The sequence below is a fragment of the Neospora caninum genome, chromosome XII (genome assembly GCF_000208865.1).
Source record: "Neospora caninum Liverpool complete genome, chromosome XII".
In the NCBI taxonomy this organism is placed as follows: Eukaryota; Apicomplexa; class Conoidasida; order Eucoccidiorida; family Sarcocystidae; genus Neospora; species Neospora caninum.
In genome coordinates, this window is record NC_018398.1 from 2738274 (window position 1) to 2759999 (window position 21726).

At 53.6% G+C, this 21726-nt stretch overlaps 3 protein-coding genes across 3 annotated transcripts; 2 read left to right on the top strand and 1 right to left on the bottom strand.

Moving 5' to 3' along the window:
• Positions 1-1143: 1143 nt before the first annotated feature.
• Positions 1144-3730, top strand: NCLIV_063690 (conserved hypothetical protein; the record flags this gene model as incomplete). Its single annotated transcript, XM_003885920.1, has 5 exons — positions 1144-1389; positions 1847-2104; positions 2274-2341; positions 2920-3091; positions 3698-3730. The coding sequence occupies 5 exons, from the start codon at positions 1144-1146 to the stop codon at positions 3728-3730; spliced, it is 777 nt and encodes a 258-aa protein (XP_003885969.1).
• Positions 3731-9618: 5888 nt separating this feature from the next.
• On the top strand, positions 9619-10035 carry NCLIV_063700 (conserved hypothetical protein; the record flags this gene model as incomplete). The annotated part of the gene is made up of 1 exon (XM_003885921.1): positions 9619-10035. The coding sequence occupies one exon, from the start codon at positions 9619-9621 to the stop codon at positions 10033-10035; it is 417 nt and encodes a 138-aa protein (XP_003885970.1).
• A 3605-nt stretch (positions 10036-13640) lies between these two features.
• Positions 13641-19887, bottom strand: NCLIV_063710 (conserved hypothetical protein; the record flags this gene model as incomplete). The annotated part of the gene is made up of 6 exons (XM_003885922.1): positions 13641-13722; positions 14232-14276; positions 15045-15236; positions 15672-15739; positions 16155-16994; positions 17452-19887. 6 exons carry the CDS (start codon positions 19885-19887, stop codon positions 13641-13643), a joined length of 3663 nt encoding a protein of 1220 aa, XP_003885971.1.
• Positions 19888-21726: the final 1839 nt, after the last annotated feature.

Here is a 21726-nt window from a genome sequence, read left to right on the forward strand (position 1 = left end):
TATGGAGAAGGAAAAGGAGAGAGAAGCCGCCGGGTGAAAACGGAAGAAAGGAAGCACAGAGGCAAGGCACTTTCAGGCAAGGGCGAGCACCAGTGACTGGCGCACGCTCTTCAGGTCTCGTCGCGAGAGAAAAGCACGTGGAGAGAGACAGAGACTGACTGCCGAAGGCATGCAAAATGCGGGAAAAGAAGAGGAAAAGGACGGGAAAACACTAGAGACAAGCGAACGCGTTATTTACCATCGCAGATTCCTTTGGTTTTTCGCGACGCCTCTATTTTTTCTTGGCAATTTCGCTCAGCATTCCAACATCTCGATGCACACGAAACGAGCGTACAAGAGAGCCAGAAGGAAATACTGCATGCAGACACCAGCCAAATGGGAACTCGTCATTTTTTACCGTTCCTGGAATCCTCTCTCTCTCTAGTCTTTTCTCTCTGGATCTCATGTTCTTTCCCACGAAGGATCAAGTGTCTCCTTCTCCCGTGCTTCGTCTTCCTTTCTCTTCCTCTTGTTTTCTTCTCCCTTCGCTTTCTCTTGTGGATGGTGTCCCGCTGCCCTCGCGCTTCAAGTCCAATCGCGTGTCCAACCACCTCGGCGAACGATGATCTTTTTCCCATTTTCTCTCTTCTACGGTTGAAGTTCTCCCAATGTTTGTCACTTTCTGAAGCCTTTCTTGTCCTTTCTACCGGTACACCTTCCGTTTCTTCCGTTTTTGCTCACGTCATTGATGGAACCGGAGAGGTGTTCCTTTTTCTTGGCTGAGATCGTGGTTGTTTCTCTCTTTTCTGGTTTATCTCCGTGTCGTCTTCAGGAGAAGCACCTGCTCCTGAAAGCCTCCCTTGTCTGAGAGTGTGTCCTGCATCTTATACAGATATATGTAATTCCTTATTTATACAAATATGCGGTTATAGGCTTTCACGGGTGTATCATCTTGGTGTCCCCGTGGATGAGCGGAAGGGCAGAACCAGTTTCCCTATCACTCTCTGTTGTCTGTCTTTTTTCTCTCGTGTGTCCTTGCTGTTGAGGCAACCCCCTGCCGCGCCTTTGCCGTTTCCCTGCACGGGCGGAGGCGCAGAAGAGTACAGGCCCTCATTTCCGTCTGTTCTGGCCGCAGTTCCCTGCCGTATTTCAAAAACAGTCAAAATGGGGGACGGTAGTAGCGACTCGGATGTGCCTTTGAAGAAGAGGAAGATGAAGAGCGAGTTGCAGAGGGACGGAGAGGAAGATTCTGAAGATGCCATGCCGCTGAAGAGAAGAAGAACCATTGCGAAGAAACCTCGCCCGGCGAAGAAGCTTGAAGAGGAATCGCCAAGTGAAGATGACAGCGATGACAGTGACCACGAGGAGAAGCCAGCGAAGAAGAAGTCACGAAGCAAGCCTGCGAAACCGGTACGCGAATCTTGCTTTTTGCCGAAGACAGCGCGAGCAGTGCTATATCTCCGTGACACGACAAAAGAAAAACGAAGCGATCCCGTTCGGCCGATCTCCAACCTAGACGTCAAGAGTATATGTGCACCAGGGGAGAGGTGTATGTACAGCCCAAGCACCCGTGGTGCCGTGAGATCACGTGGGGTGTATATACACCGGTCGTGAACGGCCTTTCCGGGATCCTGGTGGCGGGACAATGAGATGCAAAAATAGGGTACAGAAGTCCAGGTCCCCACATGCGTTTGTCTGCTGTTGGTTCGCATCTCTGCCTCACATTTTCCTGTTTCCTATCTTCACCGTTCTTGCGGTTGTCTGCCGTTCCTTCCGCTCCTCATTCTCCGTCTCACCTCGTTCTTTTCACTCGTCTCTGATCTCTCTTTCTTCCTCTGTCTTGCGCTCTACTCTGTGCTCTCTGCAGCCAGCCACGAAGAAAGCAGCAGCAGGGAAGGGACCGTCTTCGGCGGCGCGACCCAAAGCAAAAAGAAAAGCCCCCAAATCGCCTTCAGCGGAAACGAAGAGCCGCAGTCGTGCAGGCGCAGCGGGAGCAAAAGCGAGCCGTACGGGACGTGGGGCAAGAACGAAGAAAGATAAGGAAGAGGGAGAGGAAGAGGAAGATATCCCGAATGATGCGCGAAAATACTTCAAAGAAGGGCAGAAACACATCACTCCACCAAATGTAAGTTGGAACAAGTCGTAGATGTGTTTAGAGGGTTTCACAATTGAATGCGTGTACAGGTGTGTATGCGTATATGCATTTGTGCATTTCGGTCGTCTGGTTGGTTCCGTAATGCGCTGTTTGCCACCACGAACATCCTGAGAATTCTGGTGTACATTATGCCGCACAGGGCGAAGGGACGCGCGCATTCTACGAGAGCCTGTATGAGGAGAACCCGAACAGTTTGATCGCTTTAAGGTAAGCAGTTGTTTTCAACTGTCCCAAGGACGTGTGCTTATCCGCGTGTCGATTGATTTGAGCATTGGATCGACCGAGAGACGTGACACCCTATAATTGCCTCGCGTCCTTTTGTGTACGTCTTCCCTTTCGGAGGGCACTTCTTATTCGCTGTTTCCTTTTCTCCTCGTCGTCTGTACCCCTCCCGCGTGCCGTGTGGTTCAGATGGGGCTCTTTTTTTAAAAACATTTTATTTCGCCTCCGACACCGTATATCTGCGGTGCAACGTTGAGCGTGTGTAAACGTCGACACGATGGTCGATTCATCAGCATGCATGCATATGTGGATTTGTATATATATATATATACAGGATTTCAGTGGGGCATAAGAGATGTGACCCGAAGAAGCTATGTCGTTTCCACCAAGCACATTCCGCTAGGGGAGCAGTCGAGCTTGGTGTGACTCTGTGTGGATCCACAGGGCTGGACAAGATTTCCACGAAGTAGCCTGGATAGATAGTTCTATGCCTGTTTATGTGTACGAGGATGTATGGAACTCTCCATGTAAGAGTAGGTGTTTCGTTGTTTTTTGTCCTGCAGATACGTGATCGAGTACGGCGTCCTGACGGGGACAAAGCTACATGAATCCCTCCCGAAATACGCTTTGCTGCGGGAGCTAGGAGCCTTCAGAGGCACAGGCGGAGGCGTCCAGCCTGACTTTAAGGATGGACTCAACGAGCAACAACACAAGGCGGCTCGCAAGGCTCTCGAGGTTAGTCGGTTTCCTGTCCTTTCGACGTCGTGAACGGTTCGAGTATGAGTCGATGTAGGCGGACGTATTCGCAGACTTAGGGGGTGATTCATGTGCATGCACTTTGAGCAAACAGCACAAGGGAGTTCCGCTGACACAAAGCCGTCCAAACTCAAACAAGAATACGGACGGATGCGATACATCCGCGGAGCACGGACGGGGCAACCAGGTGGGTAGAGTGTTTCAGCTGTTGATGTCGCGGGGGGCTTGTGTTCAGGTTTTGGGACGTATCTCCAGAAAAGGATCTTTCTGGAAGGTGCTCGATAACAGAGCTCCGCACACAGGGTCCCAGAGGTATTCGCGGATTCGTGCAGACACCGTGACGAACATCTTTGTGGGAACACCAACTGCATATCCCCGTCAAATAGTGCCTAAAATGACAATCTCAATCAACCTCTGTCTCCGCGTGGGAAACAATATTCACTGTTTTCTGTTCTCGCAGGAGTTGTGCGCACTGTAGTCCAGCCGAGGCATGTGCAGACACGGAGTAACAGATCTCGCTTTTTTTCAAGATTTCTTCCGACTGGATGGGCAGTGCGTATTCGTGCGGCCGTTGATTGCGCTCAGGCCAAAGGGTGGGCAGGACTCAAAAAGAAATAGGCTCTCCGATTCTCGCGACGAGTGTCGACATCTCAGACCTTCCCTGTCATGCTCTACATCCTTTTCCTCGGTCTCGGTCGCTTCGTGCCGCCATGCCGCCGTCTGTCCCTCCTCACGAAGGAAATGCGGTTTCAAGGGTGCCTGGACTGTGTACGGTTCGCGTGCATGAAAACAAGAGTAGGTCTTAGGCTTACACTGTGCCGAATAGTTTTTTCTTGACATGGGAGACGCGACGGCGAGGTCTCAAACGCTCACTGACGAAAACTCGTCAAGAACAAAGTTTTCCAGTGTCGTTTTCCGCCTATCGTGGCCGAGGGCTGTGAGGGGTGTGTTTCTCTGCGCATCTTTTTTGCCTGCGGACACGTTTGGGCATATCGGGTGCCATAAGTTTGAGAGTCGCGTGCGTTCCCTCTCAACGAAAGCAAGAGGATTTCCAAAATTCATATATAACGGTTGTTTTTTTTGTATGCCAGCAATAGTGAGAGTATCCCAAAGAACACTGTGTCCACTCCTGTTTGCGTATATATATATATATATATATATATATATATATATACTCCTGCGTACCTAACCGTGAGAATGCACATGTGCGGTGGGAAGTTTTTCATGGGCAGGTCACTGCAGTACACGGCACTGGAAAAAGCTACTTGTGTGTAAGGGCATTCATACACACAGTTTGCCGACTGTCATGCGTGATGCTCAGTGGTGCATTTTTGGCCTAGCTCAAGGGCAGGCAGTGTTCTACGCCTGCGAACAGCAAACCTCTGTTTTTAATTGGAAACAAAAGTATTCAAACTCCTACTCGCCAGGGCTCTCTCATTTGAGGCAGTTTGATGCCAAGCCGCCCACCATGGCAGTCTCGGAAGTAGGAGCACTACAGCGGACTGACACTGTTCGTATTAAGAACACTTTGGCTTCACATGCAGGCACGCCCTGTTTCACAGAAACAAGTTCCCCTGGCCTTCACAGACTTCTAGAGCTGTGGCTGTGTAACAAGCAGTCTGTTTGCGGAGATCCCAAAAGAAGCATTGTGGCCGAAACAGTTATCTTTTGCGTAGTCGTTTCGTGTCAAGCGCTAGCGGTGGATGTGTTTCACATCCATACCCTGCAAAGGGACTCCCCAAACCTGCATGGTGGAAATTTTTGTCATGTCTTCCCCACCTTGATTCTCCTCGATAAAGAGCCACAATGAACTAGTCACACTGAAGAGGCGCACAGGAAGTGGGATTGCTGCCGGTGGCAAGGCGCGTGCAGATGCGATGGGTCCGAGCGTCGCAGGTGATGAAAAGACTGGGGAAGGGCCAAACTCCGAACCAGAGTTTTCCGGTGCGGGGGGCAGGGCGGTCGATTCGTGAGATCTACAAAGATCTTCAGGCTTGAGGTGAAACGTGTAGAGTGGCTGTACGGACTGGACGTCGCTGAAATCGAAGGTCGGAAGGTCCTTGTACAAGTGAATGACAGCAGGTCCGTGGTTCACCTGATTTTCAAAAAACCATAACGAAGAGAGAGAGAACACGTACTCCAGAGAGGTGAAATCACAAATCTTGGCATTGTACCAGTATACACATTTCTTTGTTGCCTGTCGTAGGCCTATCGTTGTAGAATCGGGGGCCTGTCGACTGCGGACTGTGGTACAGTCGCCGCGAGCAAACGCATCACATACGGCCGACCGCCAGCGACACTTGCTTGCGAAGATTCCAGTGAGTTTTCTTCCGTCTGACACGAAAAAAAGGCATTTGGCTAACATTCGCGGGTTGAAAAGCAGGGGTCACTTTACGAAGAACCCGTTCGACTCTCTGGACTACTTTTGTGTTCGATGAACCGACCCGAGCATGGGGTGTATATTATGGATAGATCCTTGGTTAACCCTGGACACTATGGACGGCGTACTACCCTCTGGGAGAAACCCGCTGCGTAATTGATTTGAGGTAGCACCCCTGGTTGGGTATTCTGGCCAGAGATGGCGATATGCAAATGCATATGGACGGTTGGCGACGATGAACCTCGACGAACAAACCAACTGGCAGGCACCGCGATTCCGTTCTGACCCGGAACGGGTGTGTGATCTGGAAATGGTGTGTATTACTTCCAAACATATATTCTAGGGCACGCTCCAAGAACTACTACAATTGTGATTGGGTTGTCACACGGCCTTTGGTACCCCAGCATTCACAGCATTTTTTTCATAACTAGAACCCACGGTGCTGCCAGCACTTATTAGCCAACTACGGATAGAGACGACAGACCATGCAAGATTTATTCAATTGCGCGCGTTTGCTTTACAACAACACTGTGGTGTCCCGCAGCATACCATATCTGGGTCAACTCCGAGGGAGATACCCATGAGCTTCACTTTGCGGTTGAATGGAATGTGAATAATCAGCTGGGCATCATCTGCGCTGGAGACAAATTTTTGTCCTTTTCTAGGTCTCCCAGCTCTCCAATCACGCGATGGGAACGGGTCCTTGCAGCTGTCATTCAGGCAGTGCACATTCGTCCAGTCGACGAAATGCTCGAACAAATTTACACAGAGTCTTTCATTGACTTGGAACTTCGCATTATGTTGGAGACCGTGAAACAGACATTCTTCCCGATGAAGCTCCTCTAGTTCCTGTTCCACTGCCGCAGACGCGTTCCCAGTTTCAGACGTCTGGGTACAGTCGCTGAAACCACGTTTATCCATTGATGCCCAACGCCCACGAGCTATTATATTTCATCTCTATTCGCTGGACACTTCAGTGCCTTAAACGCGACCAGTTCTTTTTAGCCAACGATCTGCAAAGTGGAGTTCAACAATCAAAGTGTAACCAGAAAAAAGTTCGTATGAAATCGCTATATCGGGAGACTCGCCGCTGACAGGCGGTAGCGGCAGCACTGGACGTTTTGTTTTCTTTTTCGGAATTTTGTATGTATGGGTACAACTTCGGGCGATTCATCTACATAAACAGGACAACGGGTCTTACGCGCAGGCCAAAAGAACCCAGATAACTTGCAGGAAGCCGGATTTCTATTCGGCCGCTCGGAATGAAGTGTGTTTACAACTGACCACGAAACCGATGGCACGTGACGAAGAAATGGTGCAGTGGAACCGACTGTTGATGACACACCCCACCCTCCACGACAAGGAAGAAATCTCAGGCATCTCTAACAACGATTTAGCAAGGCCAGGAACTCCAACCGATCTCGAGGCGTGGACTATCCAAAAAAGCGCGTTGGTGGGTTTGTGTCGCGAAAAGGCATTCTCGATCGTGATTGGATGAGAAAACCGCGCTTGTTTTTGGTGGTGACCGTGTTGCCCCTGTGCACTTTCGGAACAACAAAAGCTCTGTGTTCAGAATAACCACCTAGAATGTGTAGCTGCACTGCATTCAATCTTGTACGGAGTCTCCAACGCCATGTCCCGGGTTCTTTTGTTGTTGGAGGCAAGCAAACCTCAATGGTACGACCAACGTCTCTGTATTAGGACGGTGGTGTCGCGAGCATGGTCATGCCACAAGCTCACGTCACGAATGCTAGACATCGTACCTGTCCCTCCCTGAGGCCCAAGCATTCGGGAGTACCCTCGGGTTCGAAACTAAGCTCAGTGCTCTATCAATCAAAACCGCCTCTGGAAAAGTGTGTGTGCAGCTAACGTTGCCCATCTCTCATCCTCTATTTGCGTTCTAACCGCCTCCGAGACGCCAACTATCGGGTGCACATATAGACCGGTACGTCTCATAAGTGGTGTGGTCTCCTAGCGTTCGTTCTCTACGTTCACAGTGAGATGAGGCACCGTTACATCGAAGATGGATAGTTGCCACCGAGTCGAATTGCATCCGCTCGTGCCCCTCAGTTTGAACTTCCTTCCCTTCTCCGTTAGGGTCTCTCACCAGCTCACTCGCTGCCGTTTTAAATCTGACATCCTCTTCTAGTCAGCGTACGGTGGGGTTGGATTGAAATCCGTCGCTCGCCGTTACAGTGTAGGGGTAGGTATACACGTGCGATGACGTCGCACCTGTGCTGCGGGTTTGAACAACATGCCTCGGTCGGCGCTAGAACACCGATATCGCGCATTCCCACAGTACCGACTGTTCCCTACTATCGCCGCAACTCGATCACAGCATCAAATGATGAGGCTCGAGTTCCAACACTAACAAATCGCCTGCAGAGGAGTCCTCGGTGCGTCAACGGAATGCGCCTCACTTCAAGCAAGGGCCAGTCAACTGCCCAGTAATTCAGTCAAAAGGTGACCTGGAAGTAGCTCACAGTGTGCTTCGGAAATAAAGTTGCCACGGGAAACTCCAGACTCGCCTGAAGCCCACGGTGGATGCCAGCTCCCCTTCGTGTTCTGGCGATGCAAGAACGCACTACGAGTCACCCAATATCGGAAAGCCTCTCGTGAGCATCCGGCTGCTGACAGTCAACTAAGCGACGTACACGATAACTACCACACAACTGTGTCTTCCCTCAACAATTAGAACACACTGTGCCAGCAAAACCTTCCATAAAATCTCAATGATGCCCACAGCATACGGGCCTCGCACACTGACACCCAGCAAGCATGTATAGGGCAGGAACGCTTGGCCTTTTTTCCGGTCCCCCCCGTTCAAGTTCAGCCGACCGCTCGATCTGAATCAGACGAGCAGACGTAACGCTCGTGGGAACCACACATAGTCCCTGCAAACACGCCTGGCGTTTTGCAATTTGAAACACGAGTTGTGGCAGAAGCGAGGCAAAATGGACGACGTACAGCAGCATATGAAATTACCAGACGAAAGATTCATCGGTAGAAACTGCCGGCGGCAGCAGCTTTTGCATGGTCTCGTGGGCCGCTGGAGCTGGCAGCACCCCCCAAAAAAACCCGATAGAGACGCAGTGTGAATGCTGCCACGAATCTGTCACGCTATGCAGTACGGAACTCTGCAGCGTCCACCCCACCTGCTGGCGACGCGTTCCTTGAGTCCTGACGGGGGACACCAGCCGTATTCGAGGGTAGCATTTTGTCACAAGTCTCTCAGACTCTGTGCCGCCCCACCATCCAAAACTAGAATGTGAAGGAAGGGAATTGTGAGCGTTTCTTGTACGCTGTAACGTTAATAGAGAGTACAGAAAGGACGTGAGGAATTTCCTTTCACATTGTGGCTTTGATTGTTTTCCTTTCCCATCGAACATGGGAAAAAGCCTGCGCCCGTTGCGTCTTCACCCACCAACTTCCAGGTGCGTACATTGGTTTGTGGTGTGGCGCTGGTAGGTCACGACGGATCCTTCCACAACATTTGATGTTTGGAATGCTTTTTTGTGATAAGCCATAGTCCTCCGTTTTGGGTAGAAGGCCACACTCTGTATGCGCATTCCAGAGTGACATCGCGGAGCCGTTTGGTTTGCGACGAAGCAACGTCAGCGAGGCGACCAGTTGGTCTCTCGGTTTTGTTGTTTTCATTCCGAGTCGTGCCAGAGTGCGTGATTTTCCCCTCAAGTCTGGTGCGTTTAGAGCAGAAACGGAGGCGGGCAACGGTTTAGCGTGTTTTGGTGAAGACGAGTGCCGATAGCGGTGTGTAACGACAGACACTCCCACAACAAAAAGGTCAACTCGGGCAGGTGGAAATTTGTGCCAGCAAGAGGGTTCAATATTGTTGAAACGAGGAGTGTACGCGAGTCACTCGCCTACTGTTAAGCAACAGTTTCTGTTTGAGAGGAAATTAGAACTAAATTCGAAGTCCGTCGCTCGTTGCATGTGTTAACGGCCAGTCCGCATTTTTGCAGTCGACTGGGGAGCAGTTACAGCGAGCAGTTTTCCTTAGGCAGACGGACCACCTGCTTTCATAGGTGTGTGAAACCGAATCTCACAGAGCGCATTAAATAGGGGCTGTTGCAGGGTGTGAATTTTTGCGGGAAATTAACGCGTCAAGATGAGGGAAGAGATTTGCGAACGGGTGCAAGATAACAACGAGCATAATAAAGAGAGCATGGCGGAGGCAAGCGAGGCGCTCCGGTTTGTTGGAGGGGCTGCCTGTGTTTTTCGTGATGTGTCCCGTTTAATTGAGGATAACCTCAAGAAGGTCGAGGACGCTAGCCGAATCTGGGAATGTGCAGTAAGGAAAATGAAAAGCATGTTGGACCATAACGCTCGGACCGTGAAAAACAATGACGATGCAATATACCAGGCGGAGATGATCTTGGTCCTCAACGAGGTAGTCATGCAAGAACATTGGGCAGAGTTATCAAAGCACGCAAACGAAATTCAACTGTTGGAGAATATTTTGGAGGTGATGGACAATGTGCCGTCTCAGCCGACCCTAGCTGACTCCTCCCAAGGAGACGACTGATACATACAACTGTCGCGTGGGAAACGATGTTGGACTCGTCACCATGTTCCTGGGGACAGAGAGAACAGAACAAGAGGAACCGGGGCGACCGATCCTGTGTTCTCACGGAGAGCTGCCTAATAAAGGCAGCCGCATCGTGAATTTCCGCTTCGTTCTTCACTGGCGTGGCTCTGTGTGTAGCTGGGTGACGTTGAATGATCTCTTTCCCCAAGACCTGCGTACCAATTGACTGGATCCTCCTGCACATCAGTACGTGGTGGAACGCGTGCTATACGGGGCGTCTACACCATCTGGACAAATCAAGTTCGGCGGTGTCGCTCAGTCAGTCTCCGTAGGGAGCCCAGCGGACTTACTTCTCGTGGCTTCCTTTATTTCATGAAGGAAGTAATGTTTTTTCCGGACGCTGGTACGGATAGACGGCAGGACTATGGGTGGGGTACTGCGACTGGAGTTTGCACCAATTGTAAGCCACTGGTTGAAACGCCAGTTTTAACTAGCGCATTACACGAAAGTTTCTGTCTAATATGACTACCACGGGATGTCACTGACAGAACAAGCGGTGACTCTATTGTACGCTACGTGACGCTCCATCAAAGTTTTAATCCCGTCTCTCTTTCCCCGCAGTCGAAATTGGGTTGTGAAGCAGCTCACTAGATCTGTATAGTAGATGCAGTCGGGCGTCGCAGGCGATCGGGCCCTAGTAGGTCGACGAGAATGTTGAATTTTGGAGAGATTGTGGGAACTGCTGTTGGTTTTGTCGACACAAGCGTATTGAGTCGTGCGCGTAGTAAAATGGAGGCAGACTGATGAGAGGCTCTGGCCGAAGAATTAAATTCTGACATGTCAGAATCCAGTCGGGTTGCAGTCGCGATCCCACTAACAGAATTAGGTACTGACACCGCAGCCGTGTCCAGGAAACTGGCTGGCCAGAGGTCATCCACGGGGGGATATGGGGGGGTTCCTTTTCCGCGTTCATGAGTATATGACATTCAGAATTTGTGCGTTTTTTTTTGTTTTGCATGATGCCGAAGTGAAAGTGACTTACTAACGGCTCGAGACCGAAGGAGGGGAATGGTTTCATCCGATATGTCGCTTTGTATTCACAAAGCGAAGTTTTCGAGAATATGACATTCAGAATTTGTGCGTTTTTTTTTGTTTTGCATGATGCCGAAGTGAAAGTGACTTACTAACGGCTCGAGACCGAAGGAGGGGAATGGTTTCATCCGATATGTCGCTTTGTATTCACAAAGCGAAGTTTTCGAGAAAGGCCGAAGCGCCGTTCCATGGGCGGGCGTTGGGATCGTTCAAACGATGGTTCCGGAGACATTCGTTTGAGTCGGCCGATTTTTATTCTCGAACTAAAAATTTTCGAAGTTCTAAATTACTAGAACTCAAGTTTCCAGGGCACTGATGAGCTGTGCGGAGAGTCGACGCCCTTTATATTTGGAGGCTGCTGTCGACGATGAGAGGCAATCCTGTAGAGTTTATGCCACAGCTTTCTGGTTGGACGTATCGAGGGAGGTGCTTCAGATTCTCGGTGTGTCAACTATACAGGCGCTGTGTCGGAGGCTTATGTAACGTCTCCTGTCCTGCGCAGCTGGAGACTGCGTGGAATGGTTCAGACTGGGCAGTCTGTCATTCATGGTTGGGCACGGGTTCAGAAATAATACCAGCCTTGACATTGCGGTTGCAGTGGGGCGGATGTCGGAGGTGGCATATGTTTCCCAGTGTCGTGTACGCGCTATATTGATCAAATGAGCTAAGAGTGTTCTTTCGTGTTGTTTTATGTATCAGGGGCTGGGAAGTCAAGTTTGGGATGCACAGTGTGCCACCTCCGAGTATCAACATAAAACACCGTTTCCATGCGACTGACCTGTTGGAGATACGGATCAGTTCGCATGCGCCGCTCTCACGTTTTGCATTCGCGTTTCACCTGGAATCCGTACTTCACCACGTTCAGACGCGATGTGGTCGGCGCGCAATATGCTCTGCGAGTGCTCACCTAGAGCCTCAGCGGTATGAATTGGATTGCTATGAGATGGCTTTCTGTTTCCAGGCCGCGTTTTATTGAGACACCGCGCTGTGAAAAGTTCACTTCGAAAAACGTTGCAGCTTCGTAACGTGAAAGTTCCAATTGATACAGCATATTTCTCGGTTGTTCATGAAGCTGAATTCCAGCGGTTTTTCTACAACCGGTACTTCTCTTTGTGGCAGAATCGGGGATGGCGCCTTCCGTGGTCCTCTATCTGAGCGTTTTGCGATGACGCACGAAAACGGGGACTCAAATCTTACGAGAGGCCCACGTTTCAGCTGCGGTTTTGGGCACCGCGGGGGCTTCGTTCGACAACTGGACACAAAATGTGTGTCCGACGAGAAAAGCTATGAAGTCGAAAAGCACCGTTGTCGGAAGTTTTTCGGCAGAGGGCCGTACACATGATGACCAAAAGGTCAAAGGTGTCTTCAAACAGCCACGCGTATTCCCGTTGAACAACCGGTTGATGGGTGACAACAAAACGGAATTATTTGCAAGTATATTGCCGAGGTGGGAAATGTGTGCTGCTTAGGACAAGTGTGAGAATTGGTGCCTTTTCGTTTGGAAGAAAAACTGAGTGTCGTCTTACCGTCTCGCGCATCGCCTAACATCTGATTCAGATGATGATGGGCAGTGTTGTTGTGGCCTGCACCCTGTCCGATGAGCAGCTTTGTACACCACGAGGGAGAGTGCCGGATAGCACTCATGCTCTACATACGTTTGAATCGAGTGCCCGTTGAGGACAGAGAAGTAGCGTTGGGGTCCTTCGGAGGTACAGTTTTTCATGGAGACGTAACGAGGAAGCCAGGCCTCCTCTGTTCTCGAGCCTTTCAGTCGTGAGAACGTCACTGCTCAGAAGGCATCGGGAACTTTACGCTGATGAAGAAACACACTGGTGTGGCACTTTTTTACACACACGGATCTGATTTTTTGTGGAACATATACATATCTGTAATTGTAGCAGTAACGCCCCGCGTGTTGCTGTACAGGCATCGTCTAGGAGAAGGCTCGGGAACCCCGAAGGGGAGTCTGGTGACTACACTGGAAAGCCCTTTAGGAAAAACGTGTTGTTTTCCGCATGCCTATTCAACAATCTTCCGCACCGCAAGTTTGAAAAGGTCGCCTTAAACGCGTGACGCCTCTCTGCACGATGCGATGCACGACTGGAGTCTGAAGAGCCATACGCTATGCACTCGGTCAACCTCTGTAGTTGTGCGACGCAACGACGGACAGAGAAAACATTAGACTATTGACGGGAGTGATTTCTTTCAACGAAAAGCAGACTACCCGGTTTGGAGAGAGCCCGACGTACGGGCCAAATTTAAGATCTGCCACACGACATACTTGTCTACTAAGGAAACACGAAGATACATTTGACGGACCACGGCAGCTCATGCTTCACGCGTTGCCATTTGAATCGTCTTCTGTACATTCAGAGATATAGGGGAGCTTGTCTATGGTGCAACGGCCAAGCAGCAACACACAGGACTGGACTGCGCGCGCGTCCACTGAGCAGGCCGCCTCGTCGCCGCTGGTTTCATACACCCAGTTCACAGGAGGGGGCAGTCTGGACCTACAACCCCTTGTCGAACGCAGCTGCTGCCTTCTGGGCCTCGGCCACACGCGCGTCAACGAGTTTCAATAAAGCGGCCGCACTGCAGAACAAACCAGAGCGAACAGTGACTCATGACTTCACCGATGTTGCAAACGTCTGCGCCATAGTCACCGGAGGCCTCTCGCACTTTTCTCAGAGGGGACTTCAAATCTGTACCCTCGGTTGAAATCTCCATTTGCTTGACTAGGAAATACGGACAAACGCTGCGCGCCATCCCAGCTCCGAAAGCGCGTGCCCAGGCACCGTCAGCAAAAGGCAACAGCGTGCATCATAGACGAGGAAACGTTTTTTCGCCGTGTTAAAATCCTCTTCGCCATTTAAGCGCACCGCTATCTTCACGGTGCGAATCCATTTCTAGCACTCTGCAGGACGTCAACTGAGATCCTAACTGGCGCTCCGCCGTCTCTTCCTTTCACGCCTATCGATACGCCTCGATGGTATGCACAGAAACACCATGTGAATCGAGAGAGAACACGTTTATCCGCATCGACTCCGGACCAAAGGGAAAGATCGTAGGAAACCGGGGCAACCGCGGTACCAAGGACTCACTCAAGTCTTGATGCGAAGGCAACAACGGAGCCGTTCAGCGAGAGCCTGAACAAAAAGGCAGAGCAGATGCGCGCAGAGTTGCTCTGGAGAGTGCATTCACCAGTGAAGACATCCGCGCAAAAGCTACGCGTTGACACGCCAGTTTCTCACAGCCAAGCGACGTTCAACTCAATCGCACTCGACTGCGACCGTGTGGGTTCACTCCGCTAGTTGGCGTCCACTCTAAGGTTTTTGACGAGTCCCTGACGCGGCGGTTTCGTACTCAGATTGGTGCGTGCCTTGGAGGCTTTTCAGTGGCCTCTCTCCCGCTTTGCATTGTGGGTGTAACACACTGCCTTGAAACTGGAATGGTTTTCCACTTCCGGGCCCTTTCTATGGCGGACGTTTCCGTCCTCGCCTTTTCCTCACACAAAAACACCCCCGTTCGTCTTTGTGCGCCTTCGTCCTCGATGTGCCTGTTCTCTCACTCCCTCCTGCGCAGAAGACCTCTCCACAGTGGCCATGCACGTCAGCAGCGTGTCGCCGTTCTCTCGTCTCCTTTCCAAAAGAAACAGAGAGTATCCAGTCCGCAACAAACGTCGACACACTTCTGGCCGCCAAACTGAATCACCAGAAATCATGTTTCTCTCCAAGCCTAACGCTTTATCAAAAAGATTGGACACATCATGCGTGTCCTAGGTTTGGTAAAGCGCCACTGGCCACGTGCGGGTTCAGCGCGCGTCGGGGAATTCGCCAACATCGAGTTGTACCCCCACGTTTGCTTCAAAAAGTCTGGCCTTCGCGACGTTACATCGTTTTCCGCTGTCAACTCACATGTCGGGGGCGAGGCCAGCCAGCGTGGCAAGGCACTCTTCTACGACATCCAGCCGAAGGGGAAGTTTGGATTTCGAGATGTACATGTCGACAAACACGCGCGTATCGATCGTTTTCCGCGGGTCGCGGTACACGCAGGCATCCAGCAGACAGCTCAACACCCATCGCACATTCGTCCACTGCCGAGCCTCCCTGATATACGAAGCACACACAGCAGAACCGGAAGTTTGTCACACCTTTCTTTTTTGGAACAGAGTTTTCACACGTCCGAAACGGGGAGAAGTGCGTTCTCCCCTTCGAAACGCGCCCCACGCAAAACCCGCAATCCATAAAAAATATATCGGGTAACGAAATGGCACGCATAACCACCGGTAGCGACGCATACGCGATACACGGATTTTCTTTCCATCGTGTCTCGTTCTGTTGCAAAAACGATATCACAGCGTGTATGCGCGGCGCTAGGATCAGATCCAAGATTGGTCAGGTTGCCGAGGCAAGCGGAGAAACACCGGCGGAAACACCTGCTGAAAGGCAGACGCGGTGGGACCGAGCTGTACAGCGCATGTCGGCAAGAGGGACACAGAGAGATCACATCGAACATGACTGGGCAAACGCATCTCTGCTTACTGATGGAGGCCCGCCCGTTGTTTCCGGAGTTCCTCTTGCTGAAGGCGCGCTTGTCGGCGTGCCTCAGTCTGCAAGCACGAAAACAGAGAGAAATTGCGGAGTTCTCTCAACGCCAAAGACAACTGCCTTCGTTGACACCCTGGCGCCGTGCATATACCTGCCTCCCGCAGCCTGCGTTTCTTCCCGTCCTCGTCCACCCTCGTTCACAGAAGAGAGACACGCATTCAACTTTGGAAGATCTGAAGACATTGGACGTCAATCGCAACGTCTCCGGAGTATCTGCCACAACAGTATCTGCCTTTACAGCTCCACTCATCTATGCGTTTCTCGGCACGCTTACAAATCTGGCTCGCGACCGCGTGCTTCTCTAGGACGGAGGGTCCCACCTCCCCCCGGTGTCTCGTCCCAGACGTTCCGCTGCGAACACACCCTCTCCAGGGAAACAAGACGCGCCCAAGCACGCGTTTGCCTCTTCTCGCTTACGCGCTGCCTCAGCCGCTCCGAGATGGGACTTCCACCAGCAGATGGGCTCCTCACACTGGAGGCGGGCGACGAGATGTCGGCGTTGGAGTCGCGACGCGGCGCAGTTTGGAGCGAAGGCGACTGCGTTTGAGGACTCTTCGACACGGCGGAAAGCGGTGACCCCACGCGCGCTGTCGAGACACCGGATGTGGGCGCCGGGGCGGAACTGTCAGCCGACATTCGCGACGATACAGAAGACGTGGAGAGTCGCGTGTCTGCTCCCGACAGGCGATAGACGAGTCGCTCAGCTTCACTTTGCGCGGCCGCGCCGAGCCCGTCTCTGGAAGATCGTCCTGCGCCCTTCTCGTCTCCCCCTGTCGGCGTGCTGGCAGAAAAAAGGCCAGGCGACCCGAGAGGCGACGCACCCACAAGGCGCCGGCGCGAAAGAGGACTGAGAAACGCGCCGGGCGAGCCGCACATTGCACTGGTGACAGGCGAGCTCTTCAAGAGCGAAGTAGACACAGCGGGTTTTTGCGGACTGATGACCTCCGCTGCGCCGACACCTCTGTCTCGCCCAATCCCGCCCTTGGACGGAGACCGCAAAAGTGTCTTCACCGGCCGAGGCGGCAAAACGTGGCACGGAGGAAGAGGAGCTGTGTCCGGATTGAAACCCGGAACCCACTGACCTCGCGTGAGAAACTGCCAGGCCTTCTCAAACACTGCAGGCAGCCTCGAGACATCGCTGCAGGAATCCCCCGTCTTCAAATACTCCAGTTGCCACAGAAACACCCAGAGCACCAACACACTCCGGAACTGGATCAGGCGCATGCTCGGATTCATCTCTCTCGACATTAGCACCACCTACAGAGAAACATCGCCAGCAAAAACCAACACACGAGGCCAAGCTGAAACAAAGGCACGCCCATCTACCTATACACATAACTCTGCATGCATCTCTGTACATACGCTACGGATGTAGGCGCGTTGACACTCATGCGCGGGAATACCCGTGCGCGTGAATCCCTTGATGTCCCGAGAAGACGCCTTGACACAAGAATGGTGGAAAACGCTACCTTTCGTTATTACAAACGCTCACCAACTGGGACGCACACATGACCCATTTGTATCCAAGATGGCCTGCATTACCCATGAAGTGGTGCATCTTCCCAAGCCCATAAGACGTGAAAGTAAACGCGTCGCTGCCAAGTCCCTCTCTCGACAGCTCTTTTTGTCTTTGCATACGCCTTGCAATTTCTGCATGCAGAGCACGATCCAACACGTTTAGCTGTTTTGTCTCTTGCTTGGGCACCGTCCTCACCTGTGGCAACCCTTCCATGTCGCCCGTTTGACGCCCGGCCACGGCTGCCTCCTGTTTCGGGAGGCGGACACTGGCAGTTTGTGCCTCTGCAGGGGTGAGAACGAACTCGAGAAGTTCGAGCTCCATACCGTCTGCGAGGCGGTCACCGGAGACGAGGACCAGACTGCGTCTCAGCGGACTGGCAGCCGTTTGCTCGTCTTCGCCCTCCGCGCCTGCGGGGCGCAGTCGCCGACTGAGGGGCGAGGTGGTGAGCGCCGCGGAGCCCATGGCGAGACGTGGAGACGTCCCCGGCGGGGTCTTGAGCTGCCGATACCGCCAGGCAAGGAGGTGGGGGGCTAGCCAGAGCATGCGGGCAATGTCGTCGATGTCGAGCTGGCGCGTAGTCGGAGGCTGCGCGCCGTTCAAGGCCTCGGAGGTTGGCGGCTTGTTGCCCTCGCCGGAGAGACTCGCCGTGGGCGCCGCTGTGGCCACGCAACTGGGAGAAGTCGCGAGGATGGACGCCGCTCCGGTCGAAGACGCGTGCGCATTGTGCGTCAGGCGCTGGAAGGCGGGGAAGATCTTCGAGGCCAAGCCGAGATGCCGGGAGGCGTCGTGCTCCCGATCACAGACGATTCTCAGCGTTCGAAAGTGTCTCCAGAGGCGCTCGAGTTCTTTCCCGAGAAACAGGTTCTCGAGGGCGTCCAGTTTGAGCGAGGAAACCGCATGGAGGAGGGAGTTGATTCTCTCTCGCACGCGGCCCGTCTGCGAACTCCCCAGACCGTCGTCGCCGTGCTCCTCTCGCGAAGCCATATCTGAAAGAGCAAGGAGAGAGCCGAGGAAGTGGGGGCACGCGGCCGCCGCGTCTTCGCCTCCCTGGGAAAGCCTCGTTGGAGTGGCCGCAGAGCCGCCGACGCGCAGAGCCTCGCTCCTGAAGAAAGACGGCGTCGCGCCTGCCAGGTTCTTCACTAGCCACGAAGGACAGGAGGCACCCTTCTGGTCTTCTCCGGGGCCGCCGGTCCTTCCTCGCCTGTCGTCGCGAAAGCACGCTGGGCTCTGCCGCGCCGGCGTCAGGCGCAGAGGGGACACGACGCACTGCCTCTTCCCGGTGATGGGCGAGCGGCGGAACGGGGACTGGGTCTCCATTTCCGGCGCGTCCCGTCGCTCGGTTGTCTCGGGTCTTCGATCGCCAGCGTCCATTCCCGCGCTGTCGCGCAACAGGGACGATTCCTCGCCGCGGTTGCGCCGCTTCGACCGGCTAAACGGCGAGGGGGTTGCAGCTTCGTCTGCGAGTGCGAATTCAAACGAGTCCCGCGGTCGACGCGTTCCCCCCAAAGGTGTGCCTTCGCCAAGCACCTGCTGGAGCGACGGCGCCAGAGAGGAAGGCGCAGGACTCTGGCGAGGCGACTGGGTTCTTCCCCCGAGTTGCTCGTAAAAGACGGCGGAGGGCAGCCGTGGTGGAGTGGCGGGAAGGACGGAGTCGAGGCGAGAGAGGGAATCCCGGGAGGGCTCCGGCTCAGCCCCGCGGCGAGGCGGTGTGCGCGACCGCCCCAATTCATCTCGTACGTCCACGGGCGACGCAGCGGCCGAAGCGGTCCCCAAAATGTGGTGGACCCGCTGAGGTGTCCCCTCGCCGCGGACCCTGACAGCAGCCGCAGGGGACGCGTGGGCTCCATCGGATGCGCCAACCACTGGGACGACCGCGGGCCGCCGGAGCCGAAGGGGCGAGGTGGGAGCACTTGCTGGATCCGCAGGCGACGGCCGCAAGGCGAGGGTTGCCCCTGTTCCGACCTCGCCCGGTTCGTTCCGGTCGTTGCTGTCCCTCGCTCCCGACGGGAAGAAGGGCGGGACTCGCGAGGCAAGAGTGGCGACGTGGTCCACGCCGCTCGCTGTGTCCAGATAGCCAGCCCCGTTCGCCTCTTCAGGAAGCGAGGCAGTCGAGCTGCTCAAGAAGTTCCCAGGAGTGAGGCTGGCGGGCGGGACGCGGCGCAAGAGGGCAGGGGAGGCTGTGCGGACGGCGAGGGGAGGAGGCGGCGAGATCATCTTGCCATCCACGACCAACGAGGCGAGATGAGTGGCCGCGGCGCTTCTGGTCGCATTCTGCTTCTGACTTTGGATAAGAAACGGATCATTTTCTGAAGAACTTTCCGACTTGCCAAGAGGCGAGGGAGACCGGACAGACCCTGCGCAGCTCGTGTCTCGACCGTTGAATGCAGCCCCGGTCGGCGACCCAGAGGACGCTCTGGGACTCTCATCCTGCATCCCTTCGCGCGAAACAAGTGGACTTTTGACCATTTTCTTCTTCAGAGGCGACGGGGAAACTGCTGCTGACGAAGTCGGCAAGTCCAGCCGACGTTTCCGCTGCACGAGGGGCGAAGACGGCGGCGCCGGAGGCACCTCCATCTTGTTGGTCTGCGCCCGTTTAGGTCCGGACGCCGGACCCGGCACGGCCGCCGACATCGTTTCGGCGGGACGCCACAAAGAGGGGAAACCCGGCTCGAGAAAGAGAGACCGACGAGAGAAAAGAAATACAGAAGCAATGCCAATAAAGACACTCAACAACCCCGATGCTACGAAACACAAACAAAGACAACACGCCCACTCAGTGAAGTCTGGAGAGGCACGTGCCGAACCAGGTGTACATACAGCTCGCAGACGCGTACGCTGGAGCGATGTGCACCCGGTTAAGGCTGCACATTCACTAGATTGCCGATACTTGGAGTACGCTACACCTGCTTCTCCAGTTGAAAAGAGAAACAAATCATGAAGAAGATGAGAGAGGAAAGACTTTCCCTCTGTTCCCACTGTCCGGAAGAACAGAACACGGCGCGGCGCCTTGATGCAGCGGCTCCCAGACTTCAAGAGCAGCAAATTAAGAGGAAGAAGTGCGCGCCTTCCCCCACATGTTTCCTTCTGTCCTTGTTTCTGAGAGACAACCAACTACGGAAAAAGACTTGACGGCCACCCTGGGTACAAACAAATCGTGCACACTAGTTTGCGATCGAACTCGCCGCCGCGGGAACGACGAAGCCCAGTTCTATTCAGCCTTTGTCCCCCCTTTGAAAACCGAGGGCTGTGAGACGCCGGTCAGAAACAGAGGCAAAAAAGAGCGCGTACTGCTTTGTTTCTGCTGTGAGTCTTGCGGACAGAGAAAGTCGGGAGAAAGCCAGCTCAGGGCCCCCGGTGCGTCGAGCCGCCGCGTGTGCGGTCAGAGGAACTGACACGAGAGAAGGCGGTGTTCGTTGTCATTCGATCGCGGTACCGAAGAGACAGGAAGGTTTTTCCCGGGCGGCACATCTGGACGGCTGAAAAAAAAAGTTGCTACGAACAGCCAGACGAGACGCTGCACAGACAAGTTAAATACGGGAACGATAAGAAAAACAGGGGAAAGGATGGCCCGTCCGGCAGTCCCCCCAACAGTCTGGGCGAGGGACGCAAGCACGTCTGTCTTGCCGCGTGGCGCGTTACACAAAACACTTTTCCTCCCGGGGAAGTGTGTCGTCTTTTTTGGCAGTTCCACTTTTCTCGACTTTTCCGCCTTTTCTCCTCTCGGGCCAGCACGCCACCCGGAGTATTGTGTACCAGACACACCGGAGGAGGGTGAGCGTCGTGACTAGCAGGAGGAGTGTGTAGATTCTCTCCCGCGGTGTCCCCTAGCGGCACAGAGGCTTAGCACTTTTCTCTGCTCACGACTGCTTTTCTCCACCGACCAGCCTAGCAACAACCGAAAAAGGTCGCGCCTGCCGCTGGTTACCTGCCATGCCAATCCACCCCGAACAGGCTGCCACAGAGCATTGCATAAAGGGGAGAAACCATCTACACCATCTGCACCACAGCCACCGCAGTTGAGCTACAGGGGAAAACCGAGATTGCTGCCGCAAAGAGGGGGGATAGGTGGGTTCCTGGGTTGGAGGGTTGGGGAAACTGATTCTCAGGGACTGCACACGACACCCTGGGGGGGGGGGGGGTGTGAGGCGGCCGTGAACGGCAACGCAGGGGGTAGTGTGAAGCTGAGAAAAGAGCGAAACATGCACGCTGCATTTTCTCCCGGATCTGTTGTCTTGGTTCGCCAAGAAAAGTCGAATTTTTGCTACATGTCAATTCACAAGGACACCCGCGCCGCTGCGAAATAGAAGGAAAGCATGGCCTTTGCGGCATCGAGGAGCGGATAACGCCGTGGAGGCCCGACTTCTGAGGCAGTACTGCAGGGACAGCGCGACAGCGCCCGTTGTGAGAAAAAACGCGCTGTCTTGGCTGTTCTGCAGAGTGAGACAAGCTGACTTGACAAAGCCTCGCTTT